The 17683-nt window shown below is 49.8% G+C and overlaps 1 protein-coding gene across 1 annotated transcript in view; it reads left to right on the top strand.

Moving 5' to 3' along the window:
- Positions 1-17683, top strand: part of DNHD1 (dynein heavy chain domain 1) — a 68854-nt gene that overhangs the window by 49700 nt on the left and 1471 nt on the right. The window contains 17 exon segments of the mRNA XM_052652123.1: positions 376-1972; positions 2166-2374; positions 2574-2778; positions 2856-2958; positions 6768-6917; positions 7161-7343; positions 7475-7906; positions 8122-8593; positions 13454-13726; positions 13937-14089; positions 14267-14445; positions 14566-15528; positions 15715-15901; positions 16067-16189; positions 16278-16479; positions 17197-17288; positions 17450-17599. Of these exon segments, the coding sequence (XP_052508083.1) occupies positions 376-1972; positions 2166-2374; positions 2574-2778; positions 2856-2958; positions 6768-6917; positions 7161-7343; positions 7475-7906; positions 8122-8593; positions 13454-13726; positions 13937-14089; positions 14267-14445; positions 14566-15528; positions 15715-15901; positions 16067-16189; positions 16278-16479; positions 17197-17288; positions 17450-17599 (5673 nt within the window).

Here is a 17683-nt window from a genome sequence, read left to right as displayed (position 1 = left end):
AATAATTTCTCAATAAAGTTGGCTTTATAAAAGCCTGCGTGAGATTTAACTCCATTATCTTTGACTGTGGTGACTGCACTTTTCCCTCTACTGTGGTCAGTCAGGTTTCCAAACCTTTCTGTTCACTAACCTTCAGTTAATGAATATGTAATTGGTCTTAGAGGTAGGATTCGGGGAAGAAGGAAAAAAAAATCACTCGCTTCTAGGGAGAGAGAACAATGTACTCAGACATGACCCAGTCCCAACACCCCAGGTGCATAAACTTCCTCAGAACCCCATGTGTGCCAGGAGCAGACCCATAGAGGCAGGGAGAGGAGGAGCAGGGTGACACTGTCGTTCGGCCTCACGCAGATTTTCTCTGTTCACGGCCCCCAGACCCAGAGAAGAGCTGTCAGCCACTGTTGGAGACTCTGCGTCAGGCCATAGATGGCACTGTGTATACCCACAGCACCTTGGAGCTGCAGACGCTGCAGCCTGGAGTCAACTTCCTGGCCACTGCCACAGTGCCAGGCTTCTGCGAGCGGCCGCTGTGCCCACGCCTCTCTCGGCTCTTCACGGTGCTGGCCCTGGGCAGCGTGACCCAGGCCACGCTGCTGAGCAGGCACATGCCCAGCATGCAGGCCTGGCTTGAGCGCTTCCCCTCTGTGGAACGGGAGAGTGTTCTAGCAAGAGCCCTGGTTCGGGCCTCATTGGAGGCCTGGGAGGCAGTGGGTAAGTGCTTTATGCCCTCACCCCTTCGCCCACACTACCGCTTCTCCATGCACTCTGTGAGCCAGCTTCTGGGAAGCCTGCAGCTGCTGCCCGTCAGGGTGGGCTCCCGGGGTTTTGTGGACTGTCTCAACCATCAAGAGCACCTGCGCCGGGTGTCCGGCTTACGCGGCACGCGCCTCATGATCATGATGGCCACGCGCAACATCGTGCGCCTCTGGTTGCATGAGGCACAGAGAACATTTTGTGATCGGCTGGACAGCCCCAGGGAACGCTCCTTCTGTGCCAGACTGCTCCTAGAGGTAGCTCAGAATGTCTTCTGCTGTGGGCCGGCACCCCAGAGCCTGGGCAAGGGTTATGAGGAGGAGGAGGAGGAAGAGAAGGTGCCCGAAGTGGAATCCGAAGGGGAGCTGGCTCAGTGGGAGGACCTGAGCAACAGCGGGAGTGAGACGGAGGAGGAGGAGGCCCCGTACGACCTTCCGGTCACCACAGGCTCACCGAGCAATGATTCAGCACCACCCGCAGCACCAGCAAGGAAGATGACCATGGGAAACATGAGTCAGAAGACAACCCAGGAGGAAGGCACAAGGACCTCCAGCTACAAACTCCAGCCGAATAAATCTAAGAACTTGTATCAGAAGGCGGCCCAAGAAGACATGGTCTCACCCTTGTTGCTCCCAATGCTGCTACTCCGGCCCCAGGAGAGGCCCTCGGACCTGGTTTTCAGTCAGGAACTGATACTAGAGTCCAACTCTGAGAGCTCCAACTTGTACCTGGAACGCCAGTGGGTGAGCCTGGAGGAGCAGCTGGCCGCCTCAGCCGCTCAGCTGCGGCTGAGCCCCCACCTTGCCCGGTGCCACTCGATGGCCCAGCATGTGGCCCGCCTGGTCCGGGTGTTGGCCAGGCCCCAGCAGCATGGCCTCCTGCTCGCAGGGGCTCAGGGGACGGGGCGCTGTACTGCCATCACTCTGGCTGCGGGCATTTGTCAGACCCGCCTCTTCCGTCTGCCGTGTGGATCAGAGGAGGCCGTTCTCCGGTGTCTAAGGGAGGTCAGCTGGCATGCTGGCACCTTAGGCCAGCCGGTGGCCCTGCTGGTGCCCAAGGGTGCGGATCTTACTACCTTTCATCGCCTGCTGGCCCTGGCAACCTCAGGCAGTTTTCCTGACCTGTACACAGAGGCAGATCTGGAAAACATTGAAGGACATCTCCCCAGGGACAGTGTTAGTGTCAAGCAGAACATCAAGAAGGAAATTCTGTGGCAGAGGTAAGGCCAAGACCCCCAAGCCAGGGGTCGATCTGCTCTGGCTCCACCCTGGCTGAAGGCCAAAAGCCCCCACAAAACTTAAGGGTACTGAGGGGGCACAGAAGAGCAGGGTTGAGGGGTCAGGTTGGGAAGGGGACCAGAGTAGGCAGACAGGGATGAAGGAGAGGATGGCGTCAGAGCTCTGGCCCCACAGGTTCTGCCAGCAGGTGCGGAGCCATCTGCACATGTTCATCCTGATCGGAGATGACCAGGCCCACAAACAGCTACCCTCCACCCTTTTCCTGAGGCTCCTTCAACTGGCCATTGCCTGCACTGACCGCTATGAAACCTGGGACCAAGATTCCCTGGTCGCTGTGGCCCAGCATCACCTGAAGGGTGCTCAGAGCCCACCCCTTGGTAATGGTGAGCCCGCCTTACCTGTCCTCACCCCTCCTCTAGACCAGGTTCTAAAGAGGACTGTTACTTGGGTCAGTCTCTCTCTAGAACCTGATTGAGCCTCCCTTCACCTTTTCTGCCCTCCTTCCTGAGCGAGGAGAGAGGGTCCCTTTCCTTTCTTCCCCTACAAGCTCACAAGTCCAGGCTAAAGCCATGCTTGTTGCAGACTTCTTGAGGTTCCCAGACATCCAGGCCTCAGTTCCCAGCGTGGCCAAAGCCATGGCTCTCATCCACCTTTCGGCTGCTAGCTACCAAGGGCACCTGTGTCCTGAATTGCCACTCATCACCCCCAAGACCTTCCTGGACTTCCTGGACACCTTTGTACTGCAGCGGCAATGGATGACCCTGCACATTAAGAAAAGGGCCCAGCGGTGAGTGACCCCCCGTTCCCTCCCCTGTATCTCCTTCCACTCCCTCAGGTCCACTCACTGGCACACGGTGTCTTCAGGATACAGAATGCCCTGGAAAATCTGAAGATGCTGATTGAGAAGCACAGTGCCCACACCACCCTGGTCTTCAATTTGGAGGAGCAGCTGAAAGGCTCCCACAAGGTAAGGCGGAGAGGAGTTTGAGGCATGAACAGTAGGTCAAAGCAGGAGCCCAAATAATGACTTTGCAGAAACCAACCAGACTGAACCTTAGTTCTGGTCTCCTGAGAGCTCCCCTTCCCTCAGGGGCTGTCTATAATCCCTGCTGCCTCTTCCTCTAGAGCTCAGGCTCAAAGTTCCCTGTGGCACATCTGAAATCAGGCTGATTCCTCTAAATGCATGAAACCCAAGTGTCTGCTTCTGGTCATCCCTAGTACCTTGACTGTGTGAAGTTCAGTATGCTCCCCAAGCTCTGCAGAGATTCCCACTGGGGATGGGGCAGGATTACATCCTCATGGTCCCCTCTCACTTTAATCCTTTTCTCCTGGATTCTCTATTGCTCACTGCTGGTTGGCACACCTCTTATAGCTGCCCTCTCTTCCCATACCCCTTTGTTCCTGCAGTGTGTCCTTCCACAATACACCAAATATACAAATTTATACACTCTATATACAAAAATGTACACTGTTAGGTACGGTGGGAAATGCAGATGGGTGATGGCAGTGGGGGCAATTTACATTCTAGAACAGAACCAGAAATAGGTTTAAATTGTTCACTAGATCTTAGTGTCTTGTTTTCCTGTCACCTTCCTCTACAGGGCATTTCCTAGTGGCAGTTTTCTCTCCCTGTCCCATCTCCCCAGCACTGCTCCCAATGCTGTTCAGTCATCCTAGTTTTCCTTTAGAGCTTCCCAAAGGCAATGCTCATGTAACAAGAGATTTTTTTCCCAGTCCTTACTCTAAATCCTGTTGCTTTCTTATACAGAGCAATTTTCTTCTTTGAATAAACAAACCACTCATATCTAGCTAAAATTGGTAGCAGTGGCATCATTACATGTTCTGTAGTCAAACACTCTTAGTTAAAAATGCTTTCCTAAAATAGACATTTTTTTGGTGTTGTTTCATTTTTAAAAAGAGGAATTCTGATATTGCATTTTTTCCCCCTTTCCTGCTTACACAAAACTTTGATGAAGGTTCAGGAGTAACTACAGTGAGATAGTTACTAGTGATCAGTCCACAAGCAGATACTATGACTTGCTTTCTCCTGGGGTTTCAGGTCTTGCAGCTCCCCATACCTAACCCTCCTCTTCTGATGGGTTAGGGCTATCCTTTGGCGTTGCACAGCCCCAGGGGCATGGCTTACATAGTATCTACATATGTGGTTTTCACTGTGTCCTGTGGAGTCATCATAGTACTGTTGCCCTCCTACCATTCACCATGGAGGATCACTAGCTTAAATTAAAAATTAAGACTCAGTTGAGATGGAAAAAATTAAGAAGCTCATTGATGAACGGGAGTCCTCTTTCCCATGATTCCCAAATTCCAGTGTTCTGTCTTGGGTCTTGCTTTTTTCCCAAATGATTAATACCAGGGATTTTTGATATCATTTAGGGGAGCTATTATTCTCTGATCCTTGGATCAGAACATAAGAAGCCCAAAAGCTGGATGAGAGATGTTCATAGTCTCAGGGGCATTCACTTAACAACCATAACTGTGTGTACTTGTTTCAGAGTTGCCCACCACAGGAGATGGCACCGCCCTCCACTTAGTCACTTAAGCTGAACCCCAGGTCATCTTGGACCCCTCCATCTCTTTTCCTTTTCATGTTCAGTTGGTTCATTGATTTATGACTGTGCTCAGCAAGGCTTAATTGAATTCCGTATGTTTTGTGTGAGTACTCCTCAATACTTTCGTGCATGTCTACATCTATGCTGGCTTCTTCCCTCGTGGCTCAGTTGGTAAAGAATCTGCCTGCAATGCAGGAGATGTTTATGTTTACATCTAGGTAGATAGAATTCTCACCTCCACTTTTCTAAGGAGGCCATTCTTTCTTCCATTTTACAGATGAAAAAACTCAGATCCAGAGAGGTTAGGATGAGGATTAAATGAGGCCTTTACATGTAAAGTACTTCAGAGTGCTGGCACATAGCAAAAGCCCAATACATGTCATCATGTATTGATAGTAGATGGCCTCTTAATAAAGATAAGGCACTCTCTTTGTCCTTCATGGTGCCTAGTTTGCTGGAAGATATAGGCTTGTGCAAGTCATTATAAAACAATGCATTATGACAGAGCAAGTCCAGGATGCTCTGAAGTATCACGAAAGACTTCCTAAAATTGTATAAGTCTTATGTTGAATTGGTTCATAGTGCTTTTCAGGTATACTGTATCCTTATACTTCTCTGTATATTTATTCTATTAATTTTTGAGAGCTTGATGTTGAACTCCAACTAAAAATCTTTATTTATCTACTTGAAAAATAATTGAAATATATAGTAGAACTATATGTACCATTGGTCTGTATTTTCCAAGTTTCTGGTAAATGTGTTATCATCTTTTCATAATTTAAAAAAATAAAAAAGAAGTGAAAAAAAAAAGAAAACTTCCTAGAGCGAGCATAGTATCACACTGTGTAGCACGGAGGCATTGGTAAGCACCAAAAGCATTCCTTAAATATGTAAACACAGGAATGAAGTACATCAAGGTTGATACCTGAAGGTCAGGTGAGATTTGGTATGAAAGAGGGGGTGGGAAGAATGTCGCAGGCTGAAGTAACAGCAAGTGCAAAGGCCCAGAGGCAAGAGTGTGTGTGTCAGGTTGGAGGAACTGAAAGTCAGGAATGGCTGGAGAGCACATTGCTGGGAGAGCAAAAGCAAATGAGGTTGGAAGGATGAACAGAAGCCTCCTGGTCACGGAGGTATTGTAAACCAAATGCAACAGTAGCGATTGTTAAGAGAGATGATGATTTGATATTTGCCTTTGAGAGAACCAAATAGGCTTGCAGCATGAAAAGCAGATTAGAGGAGGGGGAGTAGGAGTTAGGAAGCCAGTGCAAAAGGTCAGGAGTGAGAGAGCATGGGTGTGAGTCATGGTTTTGGGGATGGAAGTAGACATGAGAGATGTATTGGAGATAAAACAGAAAAGCCTTGCTTGAAGATGGGCTTGATTTTGGGGACTAGAAGAGGTGGAGTCAGGGTAACCATCAGGTTTCTTCCTTGGGAAACTTGGATGTATTGTGCCACAGATCTCTGAGAAAAGAATGCATGAAGAGATGAATAGGATTGTAAGAGATCTGAGGAGCCATAGTCAATACATTCATTTCTGGACATGTGGAGTCTGAGGGGTCTGAGAGACACTGAAGAGGAAATTCCCACTAAGCAGATGGATATGGAGGTGTGGGTCTTGGGGAAGAATCTGGCTAGATATAAGGATTTGGAGTTGTTAAAATAGAAGTGATAATCAGAGCCATGAGTTTAGGGAGATACACAGAAAGATGGTAAGATAAGGGGGCCCTGAAAACTTTTTGAGACATATTTAAGGGATAGCAGGGGAAGAGAATGAGGAAGAGCAGCCGCAGAAGCCAAAGAAGAGCATGGTCTCATGAAAGTCAAGGGAGGAGAACGTTGCAACAGGGAGGAGCTTCTTCTGTGACAAACGCCACTAGCAGGTCAAGTAAGATAGAGTGTCACCCTGTGGTTAAGCATGCAGGCTTTGGATTCAGATCGCCTAGGCCTGTATGGTAGGTCAGAAGCACCCCAGCCACTCAGTGAGGCTGCCTGACTGGATGTATAACTCACAGACTGGGGAATGACAGTTTCAGAGCTCAGCACATATCTGTAGCCTACTTGGAGTTCAGCTTGGTCACCTTAACAGTCAACTTGGTCATACAACTGTCAAGAGGATGCCTGAGTCCAAGCCCATGTGGGGTCTTCCCTTGGAGTAGTCCCACCTGGCCCAAGATCTGGAGCTGCAGAGCCTAAACTCTGTTCTCAGAGCCTTGGCAGACTGAATCACCAGATAGACCAAAGCAAGATTCTGTACAAGCGGCAGCTGATAGAGTGTCGGCAGCAGGAGAACCTCATTGAGAACCTGACCAAGCAGCGGGATGCCCTGCGGGCTCAGTATGAGGCTTTCCTAGAGCAGGTGCGCTCTTCCCACCACCTGCCCTGCACTGGTCCCCTCTCAGAAGGGGACAACCTCTCCTAGAATGCCCAGAGGAGAGGATGGGTTGGCTTGTCATGGAGTCTCCTGGGGCAAAGGTAATAGGTTGGCTTGGGGTGTGGTCCCTTGGAGACCCTAGGAGAAGATGGTCCCTCCTGGAAATACCTTGAAGGAAGAGAGGACATTCTGGGAGCTCACTTCAACTGCACGTCTCTCCTTGTTTAGATGGGCAAGGCGTTTCTGGGGCCCCTGAGCCAGCTGCAGGTGGCTGACTTTGAGGAGATACGAAGCTATCGAGCACCACCAGAGTCTGTGGTCCAGGTAACCGATGCTCTGTGTGACCTCTTCCACCGTGAAACAGGCTGGGCCAGTGCCAAGCAGCTGCTATGCTCTGAGGATTTTTATCAGGTAAGAAATGTGGGGCTCTATGGAGGAGGAGAAATGCAGGCATGAAGTGGCAACTTGGCAGAGCGAGGCTGTTGGGGCAAGGTCAGAGCATCCATGTCTTCCCCCACCCCTCTTAACACACACTCCCCCAGGAGCTGGTGTTCTTCCCCAAGGAGAAGATGACAGACGCAGAGATGATCAAGTTAAACCTGGCTCTGAAAGCTCCAGGCATGAGCGATGCAGACTTGCGGGCAGTGAGCATACCTATAGCAAGCCTGGCAGCCTGGCTCTGGGCCGTTCTGTGCTACGGGCTGGCACAGCGCCGAGGACTGCCCACGGGCCTGCTGCTGCGGCAGGTGGAGGCGACACTGGCTCGGGAGCAGGCCCGCCTGGGCCAGTACCAGTTCCAGGCCCAGGAGCTTCTAGAGCACAGTTTGGCTCTGTCCAAGAATCTGGAAAATGCCCAAACTTCCCACAAGCGTGTGGTCGAGAATCTGGGACAGGCTCAGTGTGGCAAACATCACAAGTGGCCGGTTGAGGCTGCCCTGCTCACGCCTATGCATTCCTGGACTACGGAGCTCCAGGTAACCAGCTCCTTCTAGACTGCTCCCTAAAGCTCATTTCTGCACTGCAGACCACTCCTCTGCCCCTCCCCGTGCCCCCACCTCCTCCCTCTGTCCCACTCTGCCCTCCTTGCTGTGCTTTCCCCCACACCCTGCCTCGCTCCCTCTCCACCAGACCTTCCACCTGTACCCTCCCCGCCGGCCTACACACTGTCTGGTCTTCCCTTCCACACCAGAAGTTGAAGGGTCACTCCTCCACGGTGCTCGGAGATGCCCTCTTGTGTTCAGCTGCCATCAACTACCTGGGTCCCTTCCCACCAGTGCGACGCCAGGAGCTGTTGGACAAGTGGCTGGCTCTCTGCAGGGGCTGTCAGGAGCCGCTGGGCCCAGATGACGTGGCACAGGCCCTGAAGCAGATGCAGAAATCTGTCGCCACGTTGCCAAAGAACCCCTTGCTCTCCACACGCTCTCCCTTCAGCCTTGTGTCCTTGCTGAGCTCCGACTCTGAACAGTTCCAGTGGGACCGAGACATGAAGCCCCAGGCAAAGTCAGCCCGCCTGGCAGCGCTGCTTTTGCGAAGCCGCACTCACTACTTCAGTTGCCGTTGGCCCCTGCTGCTTGACCCCGGCAACGAGGCCCTCATCTGGCTGAAGCCGCTGCCTCTGGAAGAGGCTGGATACTTGGCCACCGGTCCCACCAATGGCACAGGTAAATCCAGGGATAATAAACACAACACTTCTTGGTATCTGAGCTGCTCAACACTCTCAGCCACATGCACTCTTCCCCTTCACAATGAAGACACTAAATATTCATGGCCAAGGTATCCCAGATTTCTTCAGCCAATATGATATTAATAAATCGGGTCACATGTATATTTTTGGGCCCATACTGCAATGATTGTGAATCTATGTGGCTGACCATAATCTTCCACTTCCTGGTCTGCTCAGCACTGTTACAACCTTGGACTATGACTCAGAACTTTCCTATTCAAATTTATTAGGAATTCTGGTAAATATTTCTATTGGTTCTGCTTGGATCAGGGACCCATCTGGATAGAGCATCAGAAGGAGCATTTTCTAGGGGAAGGAAGGAAGAGTGTTTATTTCCCAGAAGAAGGGGCTGAGGGTTGTACTGGTAAAAATAATAGATTTCTAGAACAGAAAGTATATAATAAAGTGGTCTGTAACCAGGGCTCTATAAGCAGACTGCTGCTACTGTTGCTGCTGCTAAGTCGCTTCAGTCATGTCCGACTCTGTGCAACCCCATAGACAGCAGCCCGCCAGGCTTCCCCATCCCTGGGATTCTGCAGGCAAGAACAGTGGAGTGGGTTGCCATTTCCTTCTCCAATGCATGAAACTAAAAACTACCTGGGTCAAATATTTGCACTTTGTCAGCTGTGTGACCTAAGGTAAGGTATTTAATCTCTCTAAAGCCTAAGTTTAAAAAATATTAAAAAGCCGAGACATTACTTTGCCAACAAAGGTCAATCTAGTCAAGGCTATGATTTTTCCAGTAGTCATGTATGGATGTGAGAGCTGGACTATAAAGAAAGCTGAGTGCCGAAGAATCGATGCTTTTGAACTGTGGTGTTGGAAAAGATTCTTGAGAGCCCCTTGGACTTTAAGGAGATCCAGCCAGTCCATGCTAAAGGAGATCAGTCCTGAGTGCTCATTGGAAGGACTGATGTTGAAGCTGAAACTCCAATACTTTGGCCACCTGATGCGGAGAGCTGACCCCTGATGTTAGGAAAGGTTGAAGGCAGGAAGAGAAGGGGATGACAGAGGATGAGATGGTTGGATGGCATCACTGACTCAATGGAGATGAGTTTGGGTAAACTCTGGGAGTTGGTGATGGACAGGGAGGCCTGGCATGCTGCAGTCCATGGGGTCGCAAAGGGTTGGACATGACTTGAGCGACTGAACTGAACTGAAAGCCTAAGTTTGCCAATAAAATCAGGGTCTTATAGCCATCTCATAAAGTGTTGTAAGAATTAAGATAATTCACGAAAAAAGAGTTCACACAGTGCCTACTGTATAATAAGTTCTCAGAAACATTAGTCATTATTTGCTGTTGTTGCTATTTAGTCGCTGAGTCATGTCCGACTCTTGGTGACCCCATGGACTACAGCATGCCAGGCTTCCCTGTTCTTCACTATCTCCCAGAGTTGGCTCAAATGCATGTCCATTGAGTCAGCAGTCATTACTACCACGTGTCTTACTGCTGTCAACATTACAGTCCATCCCTTGGCTGTCCAGTATATGACTTTCTGTTGTGACCATACACCATTACAAAACATCCACTATACAGCTAGCACACGTGTAGCTATAAATTAATTTACCCCCTCTCTAATAAGAGACACCCTAGCTGCTATATCCAATGCTGAGTCCTGAAACTCTGAATAATCTCTTGATCAGATCTGGATATGGCTTTTCATGGTGGTTCTGTAAACTATCCTAGATTAAGTGAATCTCACCTTAAGAATACACCTGATAAGCAAAGAGAAGCAAAATCAAATCAAGATAACTATAATAAACTTCTGTTTAGAAACTTGGAAAGGGCAAGAAACACACATTATATTGGTCTCTAGCAGATACTGTGCAATGCCAGACAGAAGGTAAAAGATTAGCATCATTTCACTGGCTAATTGAATTCACTGGAGTGAGTTCCTGGACAACCGGTTCAGCTGCCCTAAGTTCTGATAAATAGTATAATTTTCCTTGCCCATTGTCCCCCAGAAGTATCTGTGAGAGGAAGGTCAGGCAAGAGTACCCTGTTGGTAGCCGTTATACCATAAATGTCCACTTCCTATTGGAATGGGTATGGGGGCTTAGGATGTATTGTAAAATTAAGCAAACACTTATTACCAGATGGGGGAATTTCTGGCTAATCTCCTAAAATCTCTTAGCTTTTCTCCTCCAGATTTCATTTGTAAAGACTCTATTAACTGATGCCAGAACTCTTGATATATTCTCGTTGTTGAATTTAAGCCCCAACTTCTGGCTTCTGTCTCTTAACATTGGTTCTGGGGACTCCAATTCCACTCCACCAGTTCCACTAAGCCTTAGTGTAACTGTCATCCATCTAAGCCTTGGCCCTCACCTCAGGGCTGTATTAAGAAAATAGTACTGGGGGGAGCTTAGGCTGACTGGCCATGCAATGCAGCCCCTACTTGGAAGTATGTGGATCAAAAGGGGGAGAGAGACTACTCTTGACAGGCAGGGAATGCAGGGAGAGAAGTGCTTGTGATGAACCTGGAGGCATCCCTGATTATCCAATAGCCTGTGATTTCCTATTCCATGTGATATGATGTACAGAATCATTTTTTAGAAGTCAGCAAGGTGCATGAGTACCTGATCATGTGTGATCTAACACTGCTTGATATGAGAAGGAAGGAATTCCCTTTAAGTTCTTTCTGGAGATTGTTTCACTAAGAAGAGGTGCAGCCAGCTTGCTCCAGCATCTACTACTAAGTCCACTAAAGTTCAGTGAGCACAGGGGAGAAGTCCCATGAGATAAGCCAGCTTTTTAGCTACACATAGCCTAGCCACCTTACCAGTAAGGAAAAGAAAAATCCTCACTGCTGCTTACTACCTGTAACAAAAATCCCACTCACCATGGCTTAAACAAATGGACTTATTTTATTGGATAAGTCCTTCTTATCCAATAAAAAGGACTGGGATAAGCAGGTATAGGGCTTCAGTGTTGCCTCCAAGCACTCAGAATCTTCCAGCTTTCTGACCTATGACCCTTGGTATAGTCATTTATCACATTGTAGTGGGTTGGATGGTGTCCACCCAAAGATATATCCTCATCCTAACCTCCAGAACCTATGAATATGATCTTTTTTGGAAAAGGAGTCTTTGTAGATATAATTAAGTTAAGGGTTTGCAATGAGACCATCCTAGATTTTGAGGGCTGGCCTAAATCCAGTGATAAGTGTCCTTATAAGAGATAGAAGATAAGGCATAGGTGCACAGAGGAAGGCCACGTGAAGGGAAAGACAGTGGAGTTATGTAGCCACAAGCCAAGGAACTCCTAGAACCACCAAAAGCTGAAAGAGGCAAGAAAGAAATCTTCCTTAAAGCCTTCAGAAGGAGTGCATTCTTGCCAACACCTTGATTTTGGATTTCTGGTCTCAAGGCCACTAAGAGAATACATTTCTATTGTTTTAAAGCCACCATATTTGTTATCAAATGCTACTATCCCTCCAAGCATCATGTCAGAGATGCTCGTAGCCAGTATGTGTCCCTTTCATCAGAAAAATAAAAAATCTTCCAGAAATCTGGATAGCCAGATGCACAAATAGCACATATCACTTATATGTGGAATCTAAAAAAAAAATGATACAAATGAATATATTTATAAAATAGACATACTTATGAGAAAATAAAGTTATGGTTACTAAAGGGAAAGGAGAGGTAGGATAAATTAGGAGTTTGGAATTAGCAGATATTAAAGTATGCTACTACAGATACAATAGATAAACAACAAGGACTACTTATAGCATAGGGAACTATATTCAATATTTTGTAATAACCCATAATGGAGAAAATCTGAAAAAGAATACACATATATATATTTGAATCATTTTACTGTATACCTGAAACTAACGGCACTATAAACCAACTGTACTTCAATAAAACAAACAAACAAACAAACAAACAAAACCCATAAAATGGTAAGCTTGGAAGAACACCCAAGTCCCAGTTGAGCAGTGCAACCCATGATTTTAGTCTCAATTTTAGCCCAGTAATAACTCTGAGCAGAGCGTCTGGTCAGATTTCTAACCTACTAAACTGAGAGATAATAAATGTGTGTTGTTTTCTGCTGTTAAGTTTGTGATAATTTGTTAAGCAATAGGAAACAAACACATCAAATTGTGGGTCTGGCAACCTCTATTTGCCCATCTCTTAAACACTTAATTTTTTGAAAAAGTTATGCTTAAATTTCCCAACATAAAACAAAACACTATTTATCTTTTCCAGCTCCTGCAGTAGAGGAGGCAAAGAGAAGGGGATTGCAGATAGCTGTTGGTTAACCAACAACCCGGGTCCACAGCACTGCCCATGCGGTGGCCAAGGCCACGGTTTATGGGCTTTCTTTCACAAATCGATACTTCCAGGCACTGATCTCTATGCTCGTGGTGACTCGTATAGTTGTTAGTGACAGAATTAGCTCAGGCAAAAAGGGAAATGCACTGACTGTTCTAGCCAACCTACAGAAAGACAGAGATGGAGCTAGTTTCAGGGGTGACGAGAACCCCTCCCTGGAATTTTATAGTTACCGGGAGCTGCCCTCTACCGGGTGCTTGCCAGGTGCCAGCGGAGTGCTTTCTGTGCATTGTTTCACGTCATCTTCACAGGAACGCTATGTGGTGTTAGTAATGCACTAATATCAACCCATTTTGCAGATGAGGAAACTGAGTCTTAGAGAGCTTAAGTGACTTTCCTAAGGTGTCTTCCTGCAGACCAGACCTTCCTTCATGAGCTGGAGTCCTTGGGTGAATAGGGCTCCCCAGGAGCCCGATTCCCTCCCTGAGAAGAGCACCTCTTCATCTTCCTGCCACAGGGAAGGGCTTTAAGAGAAATAAAAAAGAGTCTAAAGAGGAGAACATGGAAGATGAAGATGATGATAGTGATGAGTGTGATAAAACAAAGGAGCAGAAGGCAGAAGAAAAGAGAATCAAGGAGACGAAGGAGAAAAAGGAAGGGCAGCAGGAGCAAGAGGAGAAAGAACGGCAGGATGAGGAGGGAACTCAGTCCCCACCCCCTCCGGACCTCCAAGTCTTCTCAGGCGCCAGCCCAGAGCTGGGGCCTCAGCTCCAGGAGGCAGCTGCCCGTGGTGAGAACGCATGCTCTCCGCCCAAGGTCTCCTGTGTACTCCCCTACTCAGTGGCCCCCCAGGCCTCTCAACCCCTAGTCTGACCTCCACCCTTACCTTCATCCCAGGCACTAATCCTCTGGCAGAACCCTGGGTTGGAGCCAGACGTAGTGCATGGGGGCACCCAGGTGCTGACATGGCGGGTAAGGTGTCCTTGTCTCCCCTGCACAGGCCTGCCCGTGCTACTGACCAACATGGAGCTGGGCCTAGACTGCCCGGAACTGCAATGGCTACTTCAGCGGGAACAGCTGAGCCCACCCCAGGTGCAGCCTGGCTTCTGCCTCTATCTGAGCACTACTGTCCCCCTCAATGCCTTGGAAAAAGGTGAGGCCCAGTGGGTGAGTTGCCAGCACAGCTTTGTGGACACACCAGGGCCTGAGCTTCACTCATTCTGACCTAGAGCGGGCTCAGGACCATAGCCAGTAGCCACGCTCCCTGGGCCCCTCACCCCTGGCTCTGCCAAAGGGAAGGGGTTAAGCATTTCTCCTGTGTGACTCCAAGTGTTAGGCTGTGAATTGCTGAAGGGGCTGAATGTGCTGGACCTGGGTGTGAACACGGAAATCCTAGAAGAACGGATGCTGCGGGAAATCTTGTGCACAGAGCGTCCTGAGCTCGAGACCCACTGGTGGGACCTGACTGTCAGATTCCTGGACTCCTGGGAAGCTGCAGTGGTTGTTGAGGTGCCTGGAGATTCAGTCTGTGGGTTGGGATGGGCTTCGGTATGGGGGTGGAGATGAATGTCACCGAGCGGGGAACTACATGGAGAAGGACCAGATTATGCAATAAGTGACTGTTTGTAGGAGCGGCTGCTGCTGATGCTACTGCTCCAGGGCCCACGGCGTCAGAGACCAGCCAAGTTCCTACGAGACGTGGTGAGGGCCCAGGGGGAGCTGTGTCGGCTGCATGCCCATTTAGAGGACCTAGAAGAGCTGAGGCTGAAGGAGGTGGCAGTGTGGGCACCCTATCGGCGTGTGGTCTGGCATGGCATGACCATCATAAAGGCTCTTAGCTCACTGCAGAACCTACTACCACTTTTCCATATGAGTCCAGAGGATTGTCTGGCTGCCACCAAGCGGGCTCTGAACAGCATAAAGGGTGAGATTCACCGGCGGGAGGAAGTAACCTGCCGTCTGCTGCAGCTGAAGAGACAGCTGACCCACCAGCTACTAGGCAGCACTGTGGCTACACTGGGCCTGACCCGAGTACCCTTGGTGGGTGTCTTGGGTGCTTTGGCTCTGTTGCGAGTGGCAAGGAAGGCGCCGGAGCTGGAGAGGCTGGCCCTCTGGCCTGGACTGGCAGTCTCTCCCAGCACAGGCTGTGAAAAACCAGTCCCAGGTGTGGCTCGACCAGCCTGGCTAGGGCTGAGAACCTGGCATGAATGTGAGATGTTAGAGGTGCTGCCCCCATTTGCTGGGCTATGTGCATCCCTGGCGGGCCATGCCAGTGTTTGGCAGGCTTACCTCTCTCTATCATCCAGTGTGCTGGGCCCTGCACCAGGGCCGGGGGCTCACCCACTGAGCCTGCTCCAGAAGCTGATCCTGTGGCGTGTGCTGCGACCTGAGTGCCTGGTCAGCACCCTGGCAACCTTCACCACCAGCCTCCTGGGCCGGCCCCTGGATGAAAACCTGAGTGCCCACACCATCCCCTTTGAACACACTCAGGCTACTCAGCCCATACTGATCTTGTTGCCACCACCCAGTCATCCCACTGCCACCCTGCATCACCTGACCGTTATCCGGAAGCTGGCTGCCAGACATAAGCAGGTTTGAGCCTAGCCTCTGGGCCACTAGGGCTGGGGTGGGTGGTAGGCCCACCCCACCCCCAACATTCTCATGGATCTTTCTGGATTACTCAGGGACTTTCTGGGTTATCTGTGGCATTACTCTGGGTCCTTTGGGTCATCCTAGGATCTCTTTGAGTTACTCTGCCATTTTATTGTTTGTTTCCAGGGGAAGAAGCATCTGAAGGTGATAGCTCTGGGCTCTGAAACCTGGGACCCAGTCTCCATCGTGATCAGCTCTCTCCGCAAGGCTATGCTCAGGGGGGAATGGCTGGTGCTGGAGAACTGTCATCTTATGCCTCACTGGCCAAAAGAGCTGCTGCAGCCCTTGCTGGGACTGTTGGATGGAGCCAAGGGTGGGTTTGCTATCTAGAGATGGCTTCTAGGACTTTATCCTGCACTTGGGCCTGAGCTTGAACTTGGGTCTCATGGTCTATCCCCTCATCCTCTTTGTATGACCCCTTAGCCTCAAGTCTGATCCCTATCCAGCAATTGATCTCAGCCCTATGTCTGACCCCTAGAGGTCTCGGACCTGGACTTAGAACTGCTTTTTGCTCAACAAGCAAACGGGAATGTGGCTGCTGTCCACAGGGATTTCCGTCTTTGGCTTACTGTGTCTGCAGAAGCTACTGCTTCCTTACCAGGTGAGGAAGGAGCTTCCCCATAGGCTCTTGGATTGGAGCCCAGAGGGCAACTGCACTGTGCTGACTCAGCACTTTCCTTCCTCCCCAGCCGTGCTCACTCAGCACTCCATGCCTGTTTTCTGGGACCAGTCCCTGGAGCTGGGCCATGTCCTGGTCGACAGCGTGGAGCTAGTCCAGCAAGGACTCTCTGTGCAACCCCCAAGCAGGGTGCTGCCTCTGCTTCTCCTACATGGCCTCCTGCTACACCGGCAGCTCTACGGAATGAAGCTGCAGGCTCACAGGGGGCACTGGTGAGGGACCCCCACCCATCCTGCTCTGTCAGTCGCTCAGCAAACACTGAATATTTTCCCCATGCTGGGATTCATCTCTGGGGAGCTCCAAAATATGAGGGCAAGGAGAAGTCAAGGAAGGCTTCTCCAAGGACTTTGGAATCTTGCTTTGAGTTGAGTCCTGACAGCAGAGCAGATCAGGAGGAGATGAGGCCTTTCTGAGCAGAGGGAACTAAACTTAGCAGGAGAGAGAAGGCTTCAGTGTGGCTGAGGTAGACATGCTGGGGGGCAGCGGGGAGAGGAAAGGCTTGTGGGACTGATTGGATCCTGAGGACAGTGGGAAGCCACTAAAGGGCTTTAAATAGAAGAAACATGATCCCATTCGTTTGTTGGAAAGGTCAGTCTGGCAGCAGTGTGGAGAACGGACCAGATGGGGTGGGCTGAAGGCAAGCAGAATAGTTTTGGGAGGCTCTGGCAGTATCGAGAAATGAGATCATGGGGTGAGGAAGAAGGAAGAGTCAAGGATGAGTCTCAGATTTCAGCGCTGGACAACTGGGTGGCTGGTGTGGGGGAAAATGATGATTTCAGTTGAAAGGAAATTTGAGGTGCCAAGTGGCAGTGACTAGTAAGCCTCATGGGTCTGGAGCTCAGGAGAGAAGTTTGGGCTGGAGAGAAAGATGTGAAAATCCTCAGCATATAAACAGTTTTGAAACCCAACTTCCTGCTCTCCATCCTCAGGAGTCAAGCAACCCTGACCCACGTCCTGCAGATCCAAGACCAGCTGTGGGCCAGCCTTAGCAATCCTAGTGTTGCCATGAGGGAGCTGGCCGGTGAGACTCCTCCTGTCCCCCATGTAGTCACCAGCCCCCAGGAGAACCCAGAAGGGAGTGGGCCGGGGGAGCACTGAGATGGGACATAATCTACTACTTCGGTTTGGGAGGTGGTGGAAATGGGAGGCACTGAAGCTGAGGGGCTCTGACCTCACCCTCAGCTTCGGTTTTCTATGGGGGTCCTGTGGGAGATGACAAGGACAGGGAGGTCCTGATTAGCCTCACCCGAGCCTGCTTGAGCTCCAGCAGCGGGAATGGAGCCCAGCCACACACACCTCAGTATCTGCTGGCCACTCTGATGCCCAGCCCAGGTGAGCTGCGGTCAGGTACCTGTGTTGGGGCGGGAAGCAGCACAGTAATGCCACCTTGCTCAAGGGAATATAACAAAGGTACCA

Source organism: Budorcas taxicolor, chromosome 15 (assembly GCF_023091745.1).
Source record: "Budorcas taxicolor isolate Tak-1 chromosome 15, Takin1.1, whole genome shotgun sequence".
In the NCBI taxonomy this organism is placed as follows: domain Eukaryota; kingdom Metazoa; phylum Chordata; class Mammalia; order Artiodactyla; family Bovidae; genus Budorcas; species Budorcas taxicolor.
Note: the sequence above shows the minus strand (reverse complement) of the source record. Positions and strands in the feature narration are given on the sequence as shown.